The 20,653-nt window shown below is 61.5% G+C and overlaps 3 protein-coding genes across 6 annotated transcripts in view; 1 reads left to right on the top strand and 2 right to left on the bottom strand.

The window, feature by feature from the left end:
* Nucleotides 1-148: 148 nt before the first annotated feature.
* On the bottom strand, nt 149-1,800 carry C8g (complement C8 gamma chain). Its single transcript, XM_070015117.1, has 7 exons — nt 1,433-1,800; nt 1,137-1,273; nt 927-997; nt 738-845; nt 491-592; nt 381-419; nt 149-301 (listed from the first exon to the last, which is right to left on the bottom strand). Exons 1-7 carry the CDS (start codon nt 1,568-1,570, stop codon nt 288-290), a joined length of 609 nt encoding a protein of 202 aa, XP_069871218.1. The 5' UTR covers nt 1,571-1,800; the 3' UTR covers nt 149-287.
* Nucleotides 1,801-2,295: 495 nt separating this feature from the next.
* Fbxw5 (F-box and WD repeat domain containing 5) lies at nt 2,296-6,122 on the top strand. Of its 3 annotated transcripts, none has more exons than XM_070015114.1 (9): nt 2,296-2,487; nt 2,615-2,830; nt 3,144-3,301; nt 3,634-3,808; nt 3,883-4,031; nt 4,153-4,576; nt 4,859-5,006; nt 5,084-5,296; nt 5,432-6,122. In XM_070015114.1, the coding sequence occupies exons 2-9, from the start codon at nt 2,638-2,640 to the stop codon at nt 5,673-5,675; spliced, it is 1,704 nt and encodes a 567-aa protein (XP_069871215.1). In that variant the 5' UTR covers nt 2,296-2,487; nt 2,615-2,637; the 3' UTR covers nt 5,676-6,122. The 3 variants fall into 3 exon arrangements, with proteins under 3 accessions (XP_069871215.1, XP_069871216.1, XP_069871217.1); XM_070015115.1 differs by having other exon boundaries at nt 2,304-2,394; XM_070015116.1 differs by lacking the exons at nt 2,296-2,487; nt 3,144-3,301 and having other exon boundaries at nt 2,810-2,830.
* An 8,258-nt stretch (nt 6,123-14,380) lies between these two features.
* Nucleotides 14,381-20,653, bottom strand: part of Traf2 (TNF receptor associated factor 2) — a 37,964-nt gene continuing 31,691 nt past the window's right edge. For both annotated transcript variants that reach the window (XM_070015112.1, XM_070015113.1), the window contains exons 8-11: nt 18,154-18,435; nt 17,638-17,815; nt 16,503-16,651; nt 14,381-15,850 (exon numbers count right to left, since the gene is read on the bottom strand). In XM_070015112.1, the coding sequence (XP_069871213.1) occupies nt 15,632-15,850; nt 16,503-16,651; nt 17,638-17,815; nt 18,154-18,435 (828 nt within the window). In that variant the 3' untranslated portion in view covers nt 14,381-15,631. The remainder of the gene's footprint in view (nt 15,851-16,502; nt 16,652-17,637; nt 17,816-18,153; nt 18,436-20,653) is intronic.

Genomic DNA, 20,653 nt, shown 5'->3' with positions numbered 1-20,653 from the left:
GAAGGGGAGGGGGAGGGGGAGAGGGAAGGAGAGAGGGGGAGGGGGAGGGGGAGGGATTCCTCAAGCAGCCAAGGGACCAGGCCACTCGCTTCCCCTCCCCACCAGCAGGGGGAGCACCTGTCCAGATGGACAGAAAGGACACAGAGAGGACCATGGCTGAGGTTTACTGAGAAGCCCCAGGTCACAGAGCTCTCTGGGCAGGCAGTGGGTCCCCTGGCTGGCCGGCGCAGGGGTGCAGGGGTCATGGAGGGGGTCAGCAGGGTCCACTGTGGGCAGCTTCTCCAGCCTCACCGCCTCACCTCTGCAGCAGACAGGAGGCTCATCAGGGGCGGCTGGAAGCCTCTCCTTGTGGCCACCGGCCTTCCCTGCCAGCTACTCACCGTCCAGCACGTGGAACTGGTCTGCGGCCTCACAGAAACCTGGGGGCCCAGGCGGTGATGAGGAAGGGACCGGGCTTGGGTCGCGGAGAGCAGAGGGACAGGGCACTCACCGTACGTGGGGAAGAACACGACCTGGTCTTCCGTCAGGTTGGCCCTCCTCACCTGCTGCTCAAACTCATTCAGGGCAGAGTCACTCACCGGCAGAGAGCGGGCTGTGGGCAGATGAGGCTGAGCCTCGGCAGAGGCTCGGCAGGCCGCAGTGCGCTGGGCAGAGGGCGCAGACCGGCCCACGGTCCACCCGCCCGGTCCCGCTCCACACCTGCTGCCCGTGGCAGAGCCCAGCCCCAGCACACGCACCATAAAGCTTCACCGCCAGCCGCCCGGCCCTCTCCAGGAACAGGATGGCGAAGCCCTGGTAGTCCGTGTGGGCGACGACCACGTGCACGGGCGCCCGGGGCCCCCGGGCTGAGGCACAGGGGTGAGGACGTCACCCCTCCCGCCTCGCCTGGCCTTCTGCCCCGCCCCTGCCCGCCGCTCCCACCTCACCTGGGAGCACGAAGCGGCCGGGGACCCCGGTGTCTCCGTAGAGCTGGCGCACCTGCCAGCAGATGCCATCCCTGGAGAGCAGGGGGCAAAGGAGGTGCCCAGGCTCGGAGACCCCAACCCAGGGGGAGCCGCACGGCCCATCCACGCTGGGTTTTGGCTGGGGTGGGAGGGGTGGGAGGGGCGTGGGAGGAGGGCCACGCGGGGACTCACAGCTTTCGGAAGGTGCTGGCGACCATGGCTGCGCCCTGCGGAGCTGTGTGCAGTGCGGTGGCCTCAGCTCTGTGGCCCTGCTCCTGCAGGGAGCGGCAGGCGGAGCCCACGGCCACGAGGAACCACTTTCCTGCAAACTGTGGCGGGGAGGGGGGCGGGGGGGGGAGATTCAGGATCCTGGGGACCGGGAGGGAGGATCCTGGGGCCGGGGGAGGGAGGAAGGGGAGGGGAGGCTCCCACCCCACCCTACAAAGCTGGGCAGCCCCTCCCGCCCCCCCCCCCCACCTGGCTTCTACCTGCTGAGCCTGGAAATGGGCCTGAGGCTGGACGGCTGAGATGGCCTGGGCAGGCCCTGGGGGCTTCCTGGCCCTCCGTCCCAGGGCACCACCCAGCAGGAGCGTGGCGAAGACCAGCAAGGCCCACCGGGGCAGCATGGCAGCCGGGTCAACGTCAGAAGCCCGACAGGGAGGCGAAGGGCAGCGAGGTCAGAGGGCGCTGACCAGGCCAGTGCAAGCCCCGCCCCACCCCGGAAATCCGGCCCTGTCTCGAGCCAGGGTGGAGCCTTGGCAAGGACAGACACCAGGTCCCAGGTGAATCACGTTGACCTCGGACTCCAGGACTCCATGTCCCCTGGCGCCTTCCCTGGCCCCACCTCTCCTGGAGGTGGCTGGTCCTTACAGCGGGGGCCGCAGGGGGGGGCGGGGAGAACTGGGGGAGGGTGACGGGGAGGATCGGGGGAGGGTGGTCTCGAACCTGCTGCTGCCCCCACCCCCAGGCCCAGGTGCATGACCGCTTCCTCTTCGGGCCGCCAGGGGGCACTGTTTCCCGCGAGCCCCGGCGCGCGCAGGCGCACAAAGAAGCGCCTGGGCGGACGCCGGTTGCCCAGCGCCCCGCGGTCATCGATGCCTCGGCGCTCGAGGCGTCGGACTGGCTCTACCATAGAGACGCGGAGCGGCGGCCGGAGCGGCGGCGGCGGAAGCGGAAGCGGGTCGGCGCATCGCAGCGGGCGGAGGCGCCGCGGTGAGTCCCGGCCCCGCGTCGCCCGCCCCGCGCCCCGCCGCCGGGGCCCGTGCTGGCCTCGTCCGCCCCGCTCCGGCCGTGCCCGCGCCCCGCGCCCCGCGCCCCGCGCCCGCCCTCGCGGCCGGGACCCGCGCGCCGCCACCGGCCTGCCCACGCCCGCGCTCGGCGAGTCGGCGCGCCGCCCCGCTTCGCGGCCAAGCTGTCCCCGGAGCGTGGTCAGGAGCCCCGGGGTGGCCAGGTCAGCGCCGGCGCCGCCCGCCTGCGCTCCCCGAGCCCGGCCCGGACGACTCCCGGGGCGGAGGCCAGGCCCACGCCGGAGCCCCCTTCGGAGGTCCGGGAGCCCGCGGCCGGCCCGCGGCGGGTTGCCATGGGGCAGCGGGAAGGGTAGCCGCGGCCTGTGGGCCCCCCGGGGCTGGGGGTGCGGGGCCGGGGCTCAGAGCGGCCGCTGGTGGTTTCAGGGCCGCCCGGGCAGAATGTCACGATGGCCGAGGGGGGCTCGCCCCTGCTCCCCGACAGCCTCATCTACCAGATCTTCCTGAGCCTGAGCCCCGCCGACGTGCTGGCCGCCGGCCTGGTGTGCCGCCAGTGGCAGGCGGTGTCCCGCGACGAGTTCCTGTGGAGGGAGCAGTTTTACCGCTACTACCAGGTGGCCCGGGACGTGCCCCGCCACCCAGGTGCGCCTGACCCAGCCCGAGCCTCTGGCTTTGCAGGAAGCAAGGGCTGACCCCAGCCCAGGGCCACAGGGCAGCACGGCCCGCCGCCCCGCTCACACCTCAGCCTAAGCGGGGCCCCGGCTTGTGACCCTGAGGCTCTGCCTCACCTGTGGGTTACTGCAGGTGGGGAGGGGAGCTTCTCTGAGCGGGGAGGGTATGACCCCAACGGAAGGCTGATGGGAACCTAGTGGGATCCAGAAGCACCAGGGCCTTGGTTCCGGGGGCTGGACGGGAGGAAGGCCTGGGCTGGGCACTGATGCTGCCCCTCCCACAGCGGCCACGTCCTGGTATGAGGAGTTCCAGCGGCTCTACGACATGGTGCCCTGTGTGGAGGTGCAGACGCTCAAGGAGCACACCGACCAGGTCCTGCACCTCAGCTTCTCGCACTCGGGGTACCAGTTTGCTTCCTGCTCCAAGGACTGCACTGTAAAGGTAAGGGTATCCCACCGAGGCACCTCAGCTTGGACAGGCCAGAGATGAGAGAGCCACAAACTCTGTGTCAGTGGCGGGGCCCGGTGGGCAGACACTGCAGCTGGGCCCAAACCAAGGGTAAAGAAGATGAGTCCACCAGAGCCTTCCCCCACGACCCGCCTCCATGCTGGTGAGGGGGAGCGGGGACAGCGAGCAAGGGAGCAGAGGAAGTTCTACCCCAGGGCGGTTGTGGCGGCCTCCGTGAGGGCCAGAACTTCCTGCATCGGAGGGGCACTGGGGTACACTGCCGCGAGGCCTGGCCAGGCGCTCAGCAGCTGGCTTCCCTGGCACAGATCTGGAGCAACGACCTGACGATTTCACTGCTGCACAGTGCGGACATGAGGCCCTACAACTGGAGCTACACCCAGTTCTCCCAGTTCAACCAGGACGACTCGCTGCTGCTCGCCTCGGGGGTGTTTCTGGGGCCCCACAACTCCTCTTCGGGCGAGATCGCAGTCATTAGCCTAGGTGAGCCTGGGCCTCGGGCTGGGCAGCCCGACGGGGCCCTTCCGGCAGCCTGCCCAGCCCTGGCCTCCCCCCAGACTCCTTCGCCCTGCTGTCCCGTGTGCGAAACAAGCCCTACGATGTGTTTGGCTGCTGGCTCACGGAAACCAGCCTGATCTCGGGAAATCTGCACCGCATTGGAGACATCACCTCCTGCTCCGTGCTGTGGCTCAACAATGCCTTCCAGGTCAGGGCATGGAGACGATAGGGGGACAGGGAGGGAGGAGGACAGAGGCAGAGGGGGCAGGGCAGGGACGGACTAGCCGGTGCCCACCCGTCCTGGGCCTACTGGCATGTACCCTGCCCAGGACGTGGAGTCGGAGAATGTCAATGTGGTGAAGCGACTCTTCAAGATCCAGAATCTCAACGCTAGCACCATCCGCACAGTGATGGTGGCTGACTGCAGCCGTTTCGACAGCCCTGACCTCCTGCTGGATGCAGGTGACCGGGCTGCACCTTGCTGCCGCGTCTTTGACCTGGGCGGGGACAGTGAGGAAGAAGCGGCTGAGCCGACTTTGCGTGGTCCTGGCCGTGCCAAGGAGGGCTTGCGTCATGCGCTAGACGGCATGCTGGACGGGGCCCCGCAGCTGTCGGAGCGCATGCTGGAGACCAGGGTGGCAGAGCTGCTAGCCCAGGGCCGCACCAAGCCCCCCGAGCCCAGCGCTGCGGACGCCAGGAACAAGTACCTCATCTTCACTACCGGCTGCCTCACCTACTCACCACACCAGATCGGTAATGTGGCGTGGGACTCCCCCCCCTCCCCCCCCAGTCCCCACAGCCCTCGGCCGGGCTGGAGTCCACGGGCAATGTGGACCGTCCACTTGACCCCAGGATGCGGCCCTGGCCATGGAGCACTCGGCTGTGGGGCCGGCAGGCCGGGGGCCAGTAAGTGACCGGCTGATCACCTGCGGTTCAGGCCAGGCCCCCATGCAGAGGTGCAGTGAGCGCCTGGGGAGCCTCGGGACCTGGTCCTGGCAGTGACCCTCCAGCGGCCTCTCACCCTGGCCTTCCCAGGAATCAAGCAGATCCTGCCCCACCAGATGACCACGGCAGGGCCAGTGCTGGGCGAAGGCCGGGGTTCTGACGCCTTCTTCGATGCCCTGGACCACGTCATTGATGTGCGTGGGCACATCATCGGCATGGGCCTGTCCCCAGACAACAGGTAGCCGGTGTCCCCAGACGCAGGTGGGCTGGTGTCTCGGGCGCAGCACACCCACTCGGAGCTGTGCCCTTGCTCAGGTACCTGTATGTGAACAGCCGCGCCTGGCCCCCCGGCTCCGTGGTGGCTGACCCCATGCAGCCGCCGCCCATTGCGGAGGAGATCGACCTGCTGGTGTTTGACCTGAAGACCATGCGGGAGGTGAAGCGGGCTCTGCGGGCACACCGCGCCTACACCCCCAACGACGAGTGCTTCTTCATTTTCCTGGACGTCAGCAGGGACTTCGTGGCCAGGTGTGGGCTTGGGCAGGCCTTCGGGGCTGGGTAGAGCTGGGGGGGAGGGGGCGAGGCAGAGGGTGCCGTCCAGGCCTTCGGGGTTGAGTAGACCTGTGGCAGGGGTAGCAGGTTCACCCCACCGTGGTCCCGCAGTGGAGCTGAGGATCGGCACGGCTACATCTGGGATCGCCACTACAACATCTGCCTGGCCAAGCTGCGGCATGAGGACGTGGTCAACTCAGTGGCCTTCAGCCCCCAGGAGCAGGAGCTTCTGCTGACGGCCAGCGACGACGCCACCATCAAAGCCTGGCGCTCGCCACGCACCGTGCGCATCCTCCACGCGCCCCGCCCGCGCCCGCGCCCCTTCTTCTCCTGGTTCACCGGTCATAGGCGCTGAAGACGCCTCGGGAGGCGGAGAAGCTCACGGCAGACACACCTTAGGAAGGGGTCGGTCAGACCCCAGCACTAGCACACGCCATCTGCTCACTCAGCCGGCAGGCTCAGCACTGGGGCAGCCAGGGTGGGCAGCACCAGAGAACCCGTGGTGGCCACTTGGCCAGAGCGGCTGCAAAGGACCCTGGAGGCCCTGCTTCTTCCCCACCCCTTTCCCCGGGCCAGAAGCGCACAGCCTAAGCTGACCTCCGCCTGAGCGTCTGCTGTTGGCTGCAGATGCCCCACCTCGGGCTCTGGTCTGTGCACCGTGGGGGGCGGGGGTCCCTGTGTGCCGCAGACACCCTGCCTCCGGGGCCTGGCCCGTGCACCAGTGAGGGAGGCCCCGTGCGCTGCATGTGCGCTCCTCACCTGGTTGAGGCCCTGAATAAACAGTTGGCGACAGCCCACCGTACCCAGTGTGTCTGCAGAGGCCCCGGGCGTCCCTGGCTCCCACCGCCCTGCTGACGTGTTGGTCTCGGGGCCTAGGCACGGTGCGGGGCAGAGGGGAAGATACCGGCCCAGGCAGGCACCTCTGACCTCAGGGATGCCTGCTGGCACGTGCGCCTGAGCACACAGCTATGGGGAAGGGGAGGGACGCTGCCTGGCCCCGCGCTGGAGGGCTCAGCTGATGCAGGGAGAAACTCCCGGGCTGGGGCTGCGGGTGGGCAGAGCTGGGGGGGGGTAGTACAGGCAGGGGAAGGCGCAGGCTGAAGGAAAGCAGCTCTCACTAGACCGCCGGCCTTTGGAATGTTCTGGAAGCCCGCCTTGCCAGCTTCATCAGCGTGGGCCCTTTGGTAATGGCGGGGAGAAGCTTCCAGCTCAGCGTCTGGCCCTGGCCGACAGCGGACAGGAGGCTGGGTGCAGTCAGCACCGGGAGCTCACGTCGAGCGTCTGAGACCCACGAGGCCACACAGGAGGGCACAGTCCACAGCAGGGCATGTCTGGGGCAGGGGGCAGAGGCTGTCGGGCCTCCCAGCATGTGGGCCCTGCTGACTGCAGAAGGGCAGGAGTGGGGAGTGGGGCCCCACGGAGAACACAGCCATCCACCTGGGCCACAACCCGGGCACGGGAGGACAGCTGAGCCACAACGCCGCCAGACACTTAGGAGAGCGAGAGAGGAAACGGCTCTGCAAGGGCTGGGCTTCGGCTCAGTGGCAGAGCTGCCCCCGAGTGCCCCAAGCCCTGGGCTCCGACCCCCACACTGCCAACAGGACGGTGAACCGGCACGCAGGAGCCCCAAGCCAGGGACCTAGGCCCAAAGGAAGCTTCTCCACATAAAGCAACACGAGTTCAACAAGTGCAAATGCGCTGCCCCAGAGGTAGCACTGCGTGAGCAGCTTCCTGGGAAAGACAGATGTTGCCTGACGAGTCCTAGCTGCTCTGGAGGTTGCGGGGGGGGGGGGGGGGACCACTGGGATGGCTTTACCCAGTATGGCTGTGAGGATTCTGGTCCCAAATAAGGCTGTGTCCTGAGGCCCCGGAGGCCAGGCTTCAACATCATCATCTTGGGGAAAAAATCTCATCCTCTTAAGTGTGTGTCACCGTGTGCAGGGCATTCCGACCCAGCATTCCCAGCTCAGCTGCTTCCCACATGCAGAGCAAGCATCGAGGCTGACTACGGCTTGGGTCAGAGCTGGCCCTGGCCTCAGTCTGCTGTGCTGCCATAACACCGTTAAGTTTTTCTCAGGTTCTGGACTGCACCCAGGACGGAAATGCTGCAGACAGGGCACTTCCGGCCCCGTGAAGGGCTGGGCCCTAAGGATCCAATCACCCTGAACATCCTTGCTCCGTGGTGTCGGGACAGACGTTTGGAGACATATTTGGTCTTCTGCTGCTCTGAGCACTCTCTACTGGGTAATTTATGATGGTTGGAAGTGTGCTGGCTCTTGGCTGCGGAGGCTGGAAATCCAAACCCCTGGTGCTGGCAGGTGGTAAGAGCCCTGCTGGCTCACTGCGGGGGGCGGGGGGGAGGGGAACGGGACACAGGACACAGAACTCATCCTCCATCCCGCGGGCGGCACCCCAGGACCAGCCCAGAAACCCTTCACGTCTGGGCCTCATCCCTACAACCCTTGCACCCATTTCACACCCAGAGCCCCAGCCCTTCACCCCTTCCAACGTCGGTCGCTCAAAGTCCCAAGGTCAGAACTGGGTCTGGCTGGGACACCGGGGCCATTCCATCCCAGACGGAGAAGAGGAACAGCTCCCAAGTCCAAACTGACAGGGCAAGCCCTGCTGCGTCCTGCAGCTAGGGAGTAAGCTTTGACTCCACGTTCTTCTGGACGAGGCCGCAGCGGCCACTCACAGCTTTGCTGGGCTCGGCCGGCACAGGGACTCGGGTTGGGCTGGGTATGCAGCCCGCCCAGGCTGGTGTGCACAGGTGGGGTGAAGGAGGGCTCTGCTCACACTGCCCTTGTCTCTGCCATGGCCCCACCCACAACACCTGCCACATCTCCATTGCCGGTAACAGACTCCACCATCTGGCGAGGTTGCTCCAGCCCAGCTCCCACGCCCTGCGCAGCAAGAGCTAGTGCCTGAGCCGGGCGCTGTGGCTCACGCCTCCTGTCATCCCAGCTACTCAGGAGGCTGAGATCAGAGGATCTCAGTTCAAAGCCAGCCCCGAAGAACGTCCGAGACTTACCTCCAATGAACCACCAGAAAACCAGAAGTGGCGCTGTGGCTCAAGTGGTAGAGTGCCTGCCTTTTCAGCCTGCCAGCTGAAGAGCTGAGGGACAGCGCCCAAGCCCTGAGTTCAAGCCCCATGACCAAACAATAAACAAGAACTAGTGCCCGGGGACACCAGTACTTTCTCAAAGGGCAGGGCCAGCCCCCTCCACCTCGCTGCGCCGTGGCCTGGGTGCTCTGGGACGCAGAGCTTGTAATTGCCTCAGCTGCAAACCCCCGCTCTCCAGGCCTCCCCTGTGCTGTCCTGGAGGCAGCTGTCCACAGCAGACACCCGAGATGTGCCCCGGCAATGTCCTACCTTCTCTACCACACAGCAGGCTAAGGGTCTTCTATGAACCTTTCTAATGATAAATCCTGTGCTTAAGTAATTCCCTATGCTCCCACTTTGCTATCTATGCAGGTAAAAGAAACCATCCAGTATCCAGAGTGCTTTGCTGCTGATTCTTTCCCTCCCATACAGATGTTGGGCATGTGTGCACAGCTGCATGGTGCCAGCCCTCTGTGACAGGACCACCCCCCCCCCGCCCCATTTCTAGCACCTTGCTGCTTCCATTACTGAGCTGAGTAGCCCCACTGAAGTCTTGCTCACAGCTACTTGACCACTGCCAAAAACATCTGTCTGGACGTCCCCATGGCTCCTTCCAGATTCTCGCAACTCCGCCCATTGCCCAGATCCAAAGCCACATCCCAGCGGTAAGGTGCTTTTTACACCAACCGGGTCGCTCCTGCCATCAGCTCTGTCAGACAGCAGGGTCCCTCTTTCCACTAGGGCTTGTCCTGAGACCACAGGCGATAAATGCCATGCTCTGTTCACAAATACTCAGATGCTGCACCTTTGCCCGTCACTCTCTGGCAGATCGGTTGTCTCTGCACCAGGACGGCAGATTCTGGGCCCATCTCTGGTAAAATAAAGATGACAGGGCACAAACCCCCATGGCGTATGATAGCTAAGGAGAAGAGCACTGTGGCTCATGCCTGGAACCCTGGCAACTTTGGAGGATGGTAAGATGGTGGTTGGAGCCAGGTGCCAGTGGCTCACACATGTAATCCTAGCTACACAAGAGGCCGAGATCTGAGGATCACGGTTCAAAGCCAGGGCAGGAAAGTCTGTGAGACACCTCCAATTAGCCACCAGAATAGTGGAAGTAGAGTTGTGACTCAAAGTGACAGAGTGCTAGCCTTCCACAAAAAGCTTAGGGACAGCACCCAGACCCTGAGTTCAAGCCCTGTGACCACACACACACACACACACACACACACACACACACACACACACGCACGCATGCACACGCACACACACACAGACTTGGAGGCCAACCCAGGCAGGTGTATGTTCAAGGCCCCTCCCCCCAGCAGCTGTGCATGCCACACTAAGCTACAAGGCAGGCCAGACAGGAGGGTACAAGGAGGTTCCAGGCCAGCCTGGTAGGTGTCTGGGAGACTCAACAGAAGTCGAGCTGTGACGAGAAGCCTAAAATAGCAGATCAAAGCCTAGGTACACCTGGGGAAAGTCAAAACCCAATCTCAAAAGTGACCAGTGCAACCAAGGACTGGAGGTGTGGCTCAGTGACACAGTACCTGCCTGGCGGGCAGGAGCCCTGAGCTCCGTGACCGAGTGCCTGCCTGGCAAGCACGAGGCCCTGAGTTCAAACCCCATGCTAGCCTTCCCGAGGGAGGCCAGTGCAGCATCTACAGTGCAGCCTGTCCAGCGGGGTACAGACTCACATATCTGGTGCAGCAGACAGAAGGTGGTAAAGGGCAGTGAGGAATTTTATCATGCTACTCAGAATGGTACAGTTTAAACATTTGACTTTTGTTGTTGTTGTTGGTCATGGGGCTTGAACTCTGGACCTGGGCGTTGTCCCTTAGCTCTTCAGCTCAAGGCAAGTGCTCTACCACTTGAGCTACAGCACCACTTCCATTTTTCTGGTAGTTTATTGGAGAAGAGTCTCAAGGACCTTCCTGCTCAGGCCGACTTTGAACCTCGATCCTTAGATCTCAGCCTCCTGAATAGCTAAGATTAGAAGCGTGAGCCACCAGCGCCCAGCAACCTTCGACTTATTTCTAGGGTTTTCCACTTCGTATTTCTGGACATCAGTTAAATGAAGATAATAGCCTCTAGCCAGGGAAACCACAAGTAAGAAGGGACTAGGGAACAAAAAGACAACTGCAGACACACCCACGTGAGAAATACAGGAGCGAGGCCCTCTAGAAAATGCCATGGAACCCAGCATGCTATGAAAGCAGCAGCCGGCCCTGGCTGAGTGGGGCCCACTCCAGAAACGCAAGGCTGGCTCCTCTCTACAGACCAACTACTGTGGTTAGTACAGAAGATGTCACGTGACACAGAAAAGGCAGTTGACAAAACCAGTGATGGCGAAGGGAACTGGCTCAGCCTGGCAGTGGCATCAAAACAGAGCAACAAAAGGCCCAGTGACATCACACTGAACAGCGGGAACACTGGACGCGCCCGAGCGGCTCTGCCCAGGGTGACTGGGCCAGGGGAACAGGGTGTGCAGAAAGTCCAGGGTGGAAAAGCAAAACAAACTCTCACGGCTGTTTTCGTTCATATGCAGCAAACCTCCTACCCCGGAGCTAGAGACCAGCACACCACACACAGGCCTAACTAGAGAAGCACCAAGAGGTATAGCTGGGTGGGAAGGGCAAGCTGGCACACGGGCTGAGGACTTAGAGTAACACTAAGAGAGGACTTGATGCAATTCCAACGAAGGCCCAACAGGAACTTTGTTCTTCAGTACTTGGGTTTGAACTCAGGACTTCACACTTGCTAGGCAGGTGCTCTTCTGCTTGAGCCATACCTCCAGCCCTTTTGGCTCTGGTTACTCTGTTGTGTACGCACGAGTGCACAGTTGTGGATTTTGAACTCCAGGCCTGATGTTGTCCGTGAGCTTTTTGCACTCAAAGCTAGCACTCTACCACTTTGAGCCACAGCGCCACCTCCGGTTTTCTGGGGGTTAGTTGGAGATAAAAGTCTCATACTTCTTGCCAGGCCTGGCTTCATAATTTGATCCTCTGATCTCAGCCTTATGAGTAGCTAGGATTATAGGCGTGAGCCACAGCACCTAGCTTTGGAGTACTTTTTGCATAGGGCCCCACGTTCTGCCTAGGCTACCCTGGATCATGATCCTATCTGTAGTTCCTACTGTGGCTGTCCACACCCAGCCGACGGAGGCCAGCAGACTTTTTGCCAGGCTCATCTCAAAATGTGACTCTCCTGATCTCGGCCTACCAAGTGGCTGGCATTGGGGCTGGGAAGATGGCTCAGTGGTAGAGTGCTTGCCTTGAATGCATGAGGCCCTGGGTTCGATTCCTCAGCACCACATAAGCAGAAAAAGCTGGAAGTGGTTCTGTGGCTCAAGTGGTAGAGCGCTAGCCTTGAGCTGAAGAGCTGAGGGACAGTGCCCAGGCCCAGAGTTCAGGCACCATGACTGGTTAAAAAAACAAACAAAACCAAGTGGCTGGCATTACAGGAGGGAACCACTGTATAGGCCTATTAGGAGTTTTGAAAAATAGATATAGGTAAGATGATTCTAAAACTTGTATGTTTTCACAGAGGAACAAATAATAGCTAAAGCAGTTTTGAAACTTAAAAATAAAGTTGGAGGAACCTGAGTTACTATAACCATGATATCCGGACAGGGCGATAGGGGGTTGGAGGTGTGGCTCAACTGGTAGAACACTAGCGGATAAGCAAAGGCATTAAGTACCCAATTTCAGTCCCAGCCTCAGACTGCAAAAGAGGCAAGTAGTGGGCTGGGCATGATGTCTTATGACCGCAATCCCAGTTGTGTGGCCTCTACCCAGTGCCAGTGGCTCACACCTATAATCCCAGCTACTCAGGAGGCTGAGATCTGAGGCTCTCAATTTGAAGCCAGCCTGGGCAGGAAAGTCCGTGTACTTCCAATTAACCACCAAAAAGTAAGAAGCAGAGCTATAGCTCAAGTGGCAGAGCTCTAGTCTTGAGCAGAATAGCTCAGAGACAGTGTGCAGGCTCTGAGTTCAAGCCCAGGACTGGTGTGTGTGCACGCGCACACACAGACACACACACACACACACACACATGTTAAGACCAACTCTGCAAGACCTTATCTTTTAAATAAATACATAATTAAAATCAAATGGGTTCGTTGCAGTGCACGGTGGCCCCGGAGGTTTGAAGCCAGAGCAAGACCAGCTTAGCAACGCCGTGCCATGCTTCTATTGGAAGAAAATGTCTGAGACACAAAGCAACAGAGTGCTGAAGGGCATTTTTTTCTCAAGACAACCACCACCAGGAGGCAGAGCAGAGGATCTGTGAGCAAAGATCACCACACACTGGCCCAGCCACCGGATGCTTGAAAATGACCAGTGTTCCCAGTATGACAGAACTGAAATTCCGAGTGATGTGAGGTGCGGGAGAGCAGACGGCGGCGCTGCTGACGGAGTGCAGGCCCCGCAGCAGGGAGTCTGAAGAGTGTCCAGGGAGACCGAGGCTCGCCAGGGAGACGTCTGGCCTCGCGCCTCCCGGGGCGGGGGTTCCGGGCCTGCACCACCTCACCTAGCGGAACTTGACAATTTCTAGAAAACGAAATGCACAACCAGCAGTTCTGCTCCCAGGGAGCGAGTCCTGGGAGCCGTGGAGCACATGCGCAGCGTCTCCACAGCAGCAGGGATGGAGACGGCACCGATGCCCGCCAGGAGGCCAACCAGTCAGCAAGTGTCCCCCACACATGCAGTGTCGCCTAGCCACTCAGACAAGTCCTGCCGGGCACGGGCGCTCACGCCGTCGGAAGCCAGTCCAGACAGACAAACCAGAAAGATTATTTCCACCTATTAGCAAACTGCCAACTGGAGGTGTGGCACAGGGGTAGGGCACCGGCTGAGAGGGAAAAAGCCACGCCAGCCAACGCTGGTGCCTCACACCAATAATCGAGGCTGAGACCTCAAAACTGCAGTTCGAAGCCAGTCCAGACACACCAACTTGAGACTCTTCTTCAACTGACCAGCACAAAGCCAGAGTGGAGGTGAGGATTAAGTGGTAGAGTGCTAGCCTTTATCAAAAAAGCTAAGCAAGAATGTGAGGCCCTGAGTTCAAGCCCCAGTACCAGCACACGCATACACACACACACAATCTGATCTATGCTATCCTGCTGATGAAGCTTGAAGCCCAAGTGAGTGACACAGGTATCCAGACACTTGTTCCCGGCTGTCTGGAAGAGCGACGGGACAGGGGCTGACATGTCCTAAAACCAGAGTGCCAGTGCCAGTCTGTGAGATCTGGAAACTTGCAGCTGTCTGTGTACGTAACGCCCCCTGGGGTGCGGCCTGCACGTGGGGTCTTTCTGGGAGACTCCGTCCCCTGGGACGCTCCCCCAGGAGTGTCGGTGCAGATGCCGCTTCCCGGGGCCTGCTCTTCACATGGCACTGGGGCCGGGGCACGCGCCCACTTTTCAGCATATTCTCTTGACCTGGGTCCCTGCAGGTGCCAGGGCGTGGGGCGCCCGCCTCACCAGCAGTGCCAGCTGCAAGGGGCTCCATCCGCGGTGGCTGTCCCTGACCGCGTTCCTGTGAGCGAGTGACAAGTTTCAGTTCCACTTTTGATTTCTTCTGGTGCTGGGGATTGAACCAAGGGCCCAAGTATGTGCTCTACCACTGAGCTACCTACCCTCTCGGACCCTTCCCATCCTTTCTAAGGGGATGAAGATGATGTCTGATCTACCAGCTTCAAGCCAGGCACTGATAGCTCGTGCCTGTAATACTAGCGACTCAGGAGGCTGAGATCTGAGGATCATGGTTTGAATCCAGCCTGGGAAAGACAGTGTCAGAGACTCTCTTCTCTCCATTAACCAGCAAAAAGCCAGAAGTAGATCTGTGATTCAAGTGATAGAGTGCTAGCCTTATGCAAAAAAACCTAAGCAAGAGTGCAAGGCCCTAAATTCAAACCCCAGTATTGGCATGAATAAATTCCCAAACTCAGAAACCCACTATATGGAAAACCAAAATTTAAGAGTGTTAACTGGCCACATCCTAACTTTAGAACCTTTCTACAACACAGAGTTCACAAATCCAACCCAGCTGTACCAGCCTGGAGGAAACCCAACATTCACAGCTGAAGACAGCAGGAGAGATCCAAAATGAGCAAAATGACAGACCGTCAGCAACCCAAGCAGCGACCACGCACACCCGGACACAGCCCAACGGAGGCCAAGGACAGCCGCGAGGGCCGGTACAGCCTGGCACGGGGCAGCACCTTCCATCCCAGCGGGCCAGCGGGCCAGGAAGGCCTCAAGAACTTGAAGACCGTTTTCAGGAGAAAGATGATGTCTCCTCTGTCAGTATGCCTGCAGCAGTGGAAGTCCACTGGGAGCCCAGCACACGGGGTGAGTGGTCAGTCAACCGCCCGCCGTTCTGTGTGCGACTGCTACACGGAGACACCACCCCCAAGTTTACGCCCAGGCAGAACAGGGCTGCGGCAGTCCTGCGTGGGGACGGTCTTGCTCTTCGTTCCATCAGGTGACCTCTGAAGATGCCCAAGCGGCCAGCGGAAGGAAGCGGGAGCCCCGGCTTCCTCCCGGTCCTTCCTGCCAGGACCCTGGGCCGCCCCTGCACACGCGCAGGGCACAGGCCTTGCTCACCCTGAGCACACTGCAGTGTGCCCCGGCTGCTCCCACAGGTGCCTGGGGCGCTCACGGGGACAGGACAGAGCGGTCCTGTGGGTGGAGGAGGGCAGAGGGCAGGGGGCTGCCGTGGCCCAGGTGGGAGCCACCTGAGGCCTGGTGTCAGGCGGACGCCACACCCAAGACAGCGAGGCGATTTAACGATTTCTCCTCAGCCTGACGGTGAGGGCTGAGCAAGCCCTGCGCTGGTCACAGGCTGGCCAGAAGCTCAGCCCGTGAGCACCGGGTTTCAGCACCCTTCTTTCTAGGGCCATACTCTGCAGGCACAGGCCCTTCTCCCCAGCAGCACCCACTACCATCCCACGGTCTCCGAGAGGGGAGCAGGGCCACTTTCTGGCTGCCCTCGGCCCTCCCTGCACAGAGGCCGGCGAGGGGAGCGGCGAGAGGCCTGTGCGGGACCTCCTCCAGGGCCTCCACGGTCTCTGCCGGCTGGGAACCTGCTGGCGGCTCCTTCCGCCGTGTCAGGGCGCTTGGTCACAGGCGAGGCCTCTGGCGCCTTGGCCAGCAGGGTCTTGCCCAGTGCGGGCTCTGGCTGCGCAGCTGTTTCTGGCTGGGGCGGTCAGAGCCCTGTCAAGTCCACGATGGCTTTGATGAAGACGGCGTCGTCGCGTACGTAGGAGTTCTTGGCCTCCATCTTGGACACGGGGCAGAAGAGAGGGCAGCCGCTGGCAATGTTCATGTCACCGACGGGCCGCTGGAAGGAGGACGAGGTCACGTCAGGTCTGAAGGCGTCGATCACGTGCTCCCGGTTGTCCTGATCCAGCAGCATCAGCGTCACCTGTGAGGAGGGGAGCCGGGAGGGGCTGCGCCTGAGCACCGCAGCGCCGCGGGCAGCCCCTCCACGGCTCTCTCCCGAACCTCAGGCCGCGGGCAGCCCCTCCACGGCTCTCTCCCGAACCTCAGGCCGCGGGCAGCCCCTGGCGGGCTGCCACAGGCCCCCACCGCATCTGGGCACGCCAGCCACTCTGTCTCATCTGATGGGCACCGCCTGCCAATGGGCACCCAGAACCCCTGCTAGAACTCAGCTCTGCTGCCTGAGTGCAGGGTTCATCTACAGACACCTTTCTCGCTAGGTCCTGAGGCATGTTCAGCCCAGCCCGGGCCCCGAGCCTTCTGTCCTCTGCCAACTGCTTTTTCTCCTCCGCCAGCAGCAGGGCCATAGCCGGCACGGAGTGAGGAAGGCAGGGAAGGGGCCGTCCTCCCACCCTGGACTGGGAGCTCCAAGTCCTCAGCCACGGCAGACCCCGGCTTTCAGCTCAGTTGCCCCTGCCGAGCCCGCAGCTGGGGACTGTTCTGGCGCTTGTGTCCCAGTGGGTCCGTGAGCCAGCTTCCCCCTGGAGCACCCGTGCCACAGCACCGCTGTCCGGCACGCCCGGGCACGCCCGGGCTGGACGGGCCGAGCCCGCGCCCCGGCCTGCGAGCTCTCACACCTTCTGGTTGAAGGGCCACCGGAGAAGGGCGTCGTTGGGGCCTTTCATCACCACAAAGAAGAGGGAGAGGTGCGTGCCGCGCCCCGTGCCGTCCCCGTTTAGGTACACCCGCAGACACATCTTGTAGCCGTACTTGCTCGTGTAGAAGGCTGGGGACGTGCGAGGGAAGGTAAAGGCCAGGCAGGGTGTGGGGGCCTGCCACGTGAGGAGACCAGGGAAGACCCTCCGACGCCTCGGCCTCCATCCCAGAGCACACCCCCAGGCACACGCACAAGAACGCGCACTCGAGGGCTCGCCAGACAGACGCACCCAAGCGTCTGGAACAAATGAGGGAGCGGGGAAAGGAGTCTGACCCAGCCCACGGCAAGGGCCTGGCGCTGCAGTGAGTGGCCTCTGCAGACAGAAGGGAGGGGGCGGGAGGCCCCGGCAGCCGGGGGGGGGGCGCAGGCCCCCAGAGGAGCCGGAATGAGAGAAGAGCCCAGGCCGCTGTTGCCAGCAGACGCCAGCAGACGCCAGCAGACGCCAGCTCAGCCTGGAGCAGGGCAAGCCAGCTCAGCTCAGCCCCCAGCACCGTAAAGCTGACACCTCGGCGAGCACCAGCTCACGCCTGACATCCTAGCTACTCAGGAGGCTGAGATCTGAGGATCGTGGTTCAGAGCCAGCCCGGACAGGAAAGTCCATGAGACTCTTATCTCCAATGAACCACCAGAAAACCAGAAGTGGCGCTGTGGCTCAAGCAGTAGAGCACTTGCCTTGAGCTGAAGAGCGCAGGGACAGCGCCCAGGCCCAGAGTTCAAGCCCCATGACTGCCAAAAAAAAAAAACCCCAAACCCCAAAAACTGGTATCTAAGAGCAATGGCTGTGCTGGTCCACCCCTGCCACCCACTCTACTGCCACTCACACACCCCGCCCCTCCCCAAGCCAATGAAGACACTCTGTAACCCAGCCTGCCACCTACCAGTTTCTTGTGTCCAATCCTACCTGCCTAAGAGGTCATACATTACCCAACTCACCTCAGAGAGGCAGATGCTCTGTGTCCGCTGTCAGGAAACATGCCCGCCCTGGGCTGGGAGCCACCCCATGTGGGCCCTGGGTGGAAAGCAGGCTGCAGGCAGGTGGGGAGCTCTGTGGGTACCTGGGGAGAAGATGGCAGGCGTGCGGCCGGCTACAGCTTCCTGGCGCTTCCTGGCGAAGTCGGAGATCTTCCAGATGAAGACCCCGTCATAGGTGGACGCCTCCAACTCCAGGACCTTCTGCTCCAGGTCAGCCATGGCCAAGTCCTTGAGGCCGATGCTCCTCTCCAGCTGCTGGACCTGCGGGCAAGACCACTCTGCTCTTACAGGGTGCTCGTGCCCACCCCATGCTGTGGATCCTGAGCCCACACCCTACTGGCCAGTCTCCAGAGGCTGCCTATTTCCACTGCCTCCTAAGGCGTCCCTGGGTTCAGCCCCCAGGTAAGGTGTGTGCTGCAGGTCTGCATGGACACTAGGAGACACGGGCCCAGAAGCTGCACTGTGCCAGGCCAGCGGGAAGAGGCGTCAGCCCCGGCCCTGGTGATGCCCAGCGGTATCTTAGAGCACAGGCCTCAGGGACGCAGTGGTCAGAGCCTTCGAGGGCGTGGACACGGCCAGCTTCATCCACAGGTGCAGACCTTGCTGGTCAGGGCTTCAATCTTGTCCTGGTCTAGCCGGTGCTGTCGGCTACAGGCCTCCGTGGTCATGGCCACCCTCTCCACTTCCCGGTTTAAGACACAGACGATGTTCTCGAAGGTGGCTATCTTCCGCTCCAGGGCCTGGCACCGCTGCAGCAGCTCTGGCTCGAGCTGGCTGGGCGCCCCCGGGGGCGCGCGGGCCTCCAGCAGTGAGCTGAGCAGCAGTGCCAAGTGCTCTCGCAGCCGCTGTGCCTCGTGTTCCTGCAGGTCCTCAGCCTCCGCCTGCAAACAAACGGCAAGAGCGAGACGCTGATACACACAGCACAGCGCTGGCACACGCAGCACAGCGCTGGCACACGCAGCACAGCGCTGGCACACGCAGCACAGAGCTGGCACACGCAGCACAGCGCTGGTACACGCAGCACAGCGCTGGCACACGCAGCACAGCGCTGGCACACGCAGCACAGCGCTGGCACACGCAGCACAGCGCTGGCACACGCAGCACAGCGCTGGCACACGCAGCACAGCGCTGGCACACGTAGCACAGCGCTGGCACACGCAGCACAGCGCTGGCACACGCAGCACAGCGCTGGCACACGCAGCACAGCGCTGGCACACGCAGCACAGCGCTGGTACACGCAGCACAGAGCTGGTACACGCAGCACAGCACTGGTACATACAGCACTGGTACACACAGCACAGCGCTGGCACACGCAGCACAGCGCTGGCACACGCAGCACAGCGCTGGTACACGCAGCACAGAGCTGGTACACGCAGCACAGCACTGGTACATACAGCACTGGTACACACAGCACAGCGCTGGCACACGCAGCACAGCACTGGTACACACAGCACAGCACTGGTACACGCAGCACAGAGCTGGTACACACAGCACAGCGCTGGCACACGCAGCACAGCACTGGTACACACAGCACAGCACTGGTACATACAGCACAGCACTGGTACACGCAGCACAGAGCTGGTACACACAGCACAGCGCTGGCACACGCAGCACAGCGCTGGTACACACAGCACAGCGCTGGCACACGCAGCACAGCGCTGGCACACGCAGCACAGCGCTGGCACACGCAGCACAGCGCTGGTACACGCAGCACAGCGCTGGCACACGCAGCACAGAGCTGGTACACGCAGCACAGCGCTGGTACACGCAGCACAGCACTGGTACACGCAGCACAGAGCTGGTACACGCAGCACAGCGCTGGTAACGCAGCACAGCACTGGCACACGCAGCACAGCACTGGTACACGCAGCACAGAGCTGGTACACACAGCACAGCACTGGCACACGCAGCACAGCACTGGTACATGCAGCACAGAGCTGGTACACGCAGCACAGAGCTGGTACATACAGCACAGCGCTGGTACATACAGCATAGCGCTGGTACACACAGCACATGCTGGCCCAGATGCCGACAGCCCAGGGCCTTATACACCAAGGGACAAGGAGCACCAGGATGCAGGAGCTCTGGGATGTAGGAGCTCTGGGATGCAGGAGCTCTGGGATGCAGGAGCTCTGGGATGCAGGAACTCCAGGATGCAGGAGCTCCGGGATGCAGGAGCTCCGGGATGCAGGAGCTCTGGGATGTAGGAGCTCTGGGATGCAGGAGCTCTGGGACACAGGAGCTCTGGGATGTAGGAGCTCCGGGATGCAGGAGCTCCGGGATGCAGGAGCTCTGGGATGTAGGAGCTCTGGGATGCAGGAGCTCTGGGACACAGGAGCTCTGGGATGTAGGAGCTCTGGGATGCAGGAGCTCTGGGACGCAGGAGCTCCGGGATGTAGGAGCTCCGGGATGCAGGAGCACCGAGCAACAGTGCGGCCTGTTATTCTTCCTGTCTACATGACAGTGTCCAATCTGCCACTGTCTTTTCATTTTTTTATTTTTTTATTTTTATTTTTGGTCCAGTCGTGGGGCCTGAACTCTGAGCCGGGCGCTGTCCCTCAGCTCTTCAGCTCAAGGCTAGCGCTCTACCACTTGAGCCACAGCACCACTTTCGGCTTTTTCTGCTGCCACCGTCTTTTTAAAAGCCTCCTGTATAACTTCCTTACTTTATAATTTATTTTATTTTTGCTGGTATTTAGGTCTAGGACTCAGTCTAACATCTGAGCCACATCTTCACTTCTGGCTTTCTGGTGGTTAACTATAGATAAGAGTCCCACAAGAGGTGGCGCTGTGGCTCAAGTGGTAGAGCGTTTGCCTAGAGCTGAAGAGCTCAGGGACAGCGCCCAGGCCCAGAGTTCAAGACCCATGACCAAAAACAACAACAACAAAAAGGCTGGGAAGGTGGCTCAGTGGTACAGTGCTTGCCTTGCATGCATAAGCCCTGGGTTCAATTCCTCAGTACCATATAAGCAGAAAAAAGCTAGAAGTGGCTCTGTGGCTCAAGTGGTAGAGCACTCGTCGAGCTGAAGAGCTGAGGGACAGTGCCCAGGCCCAGAATTCAGCCCACAAAAAAACAAAACAAAACAAAACAAAACCTCA

Source organism: Dipodomys merriami, unplaced genomic scaffold (assembly GCF_024711535.1).
Source record: "Dipodomys merriami isolate MVZ:Mamm:240054 unplaced genomic scaffold, mDipMer1.0.p SCAF_11, whole genome shotgun sequence".
In the NCBI taxonomy this organism is placed as follows: domain Eukaryota; kingdom Metazoa; phylum Chordata; class Mammalia; order Rodentia; family Heteromyidae; genus Dipodomys; species Dipodomys merriami.
Note: the sequence above shows the minus strand (reverse complement) of the source record. Positions and strands in the feature narration are given on the sequence as shown.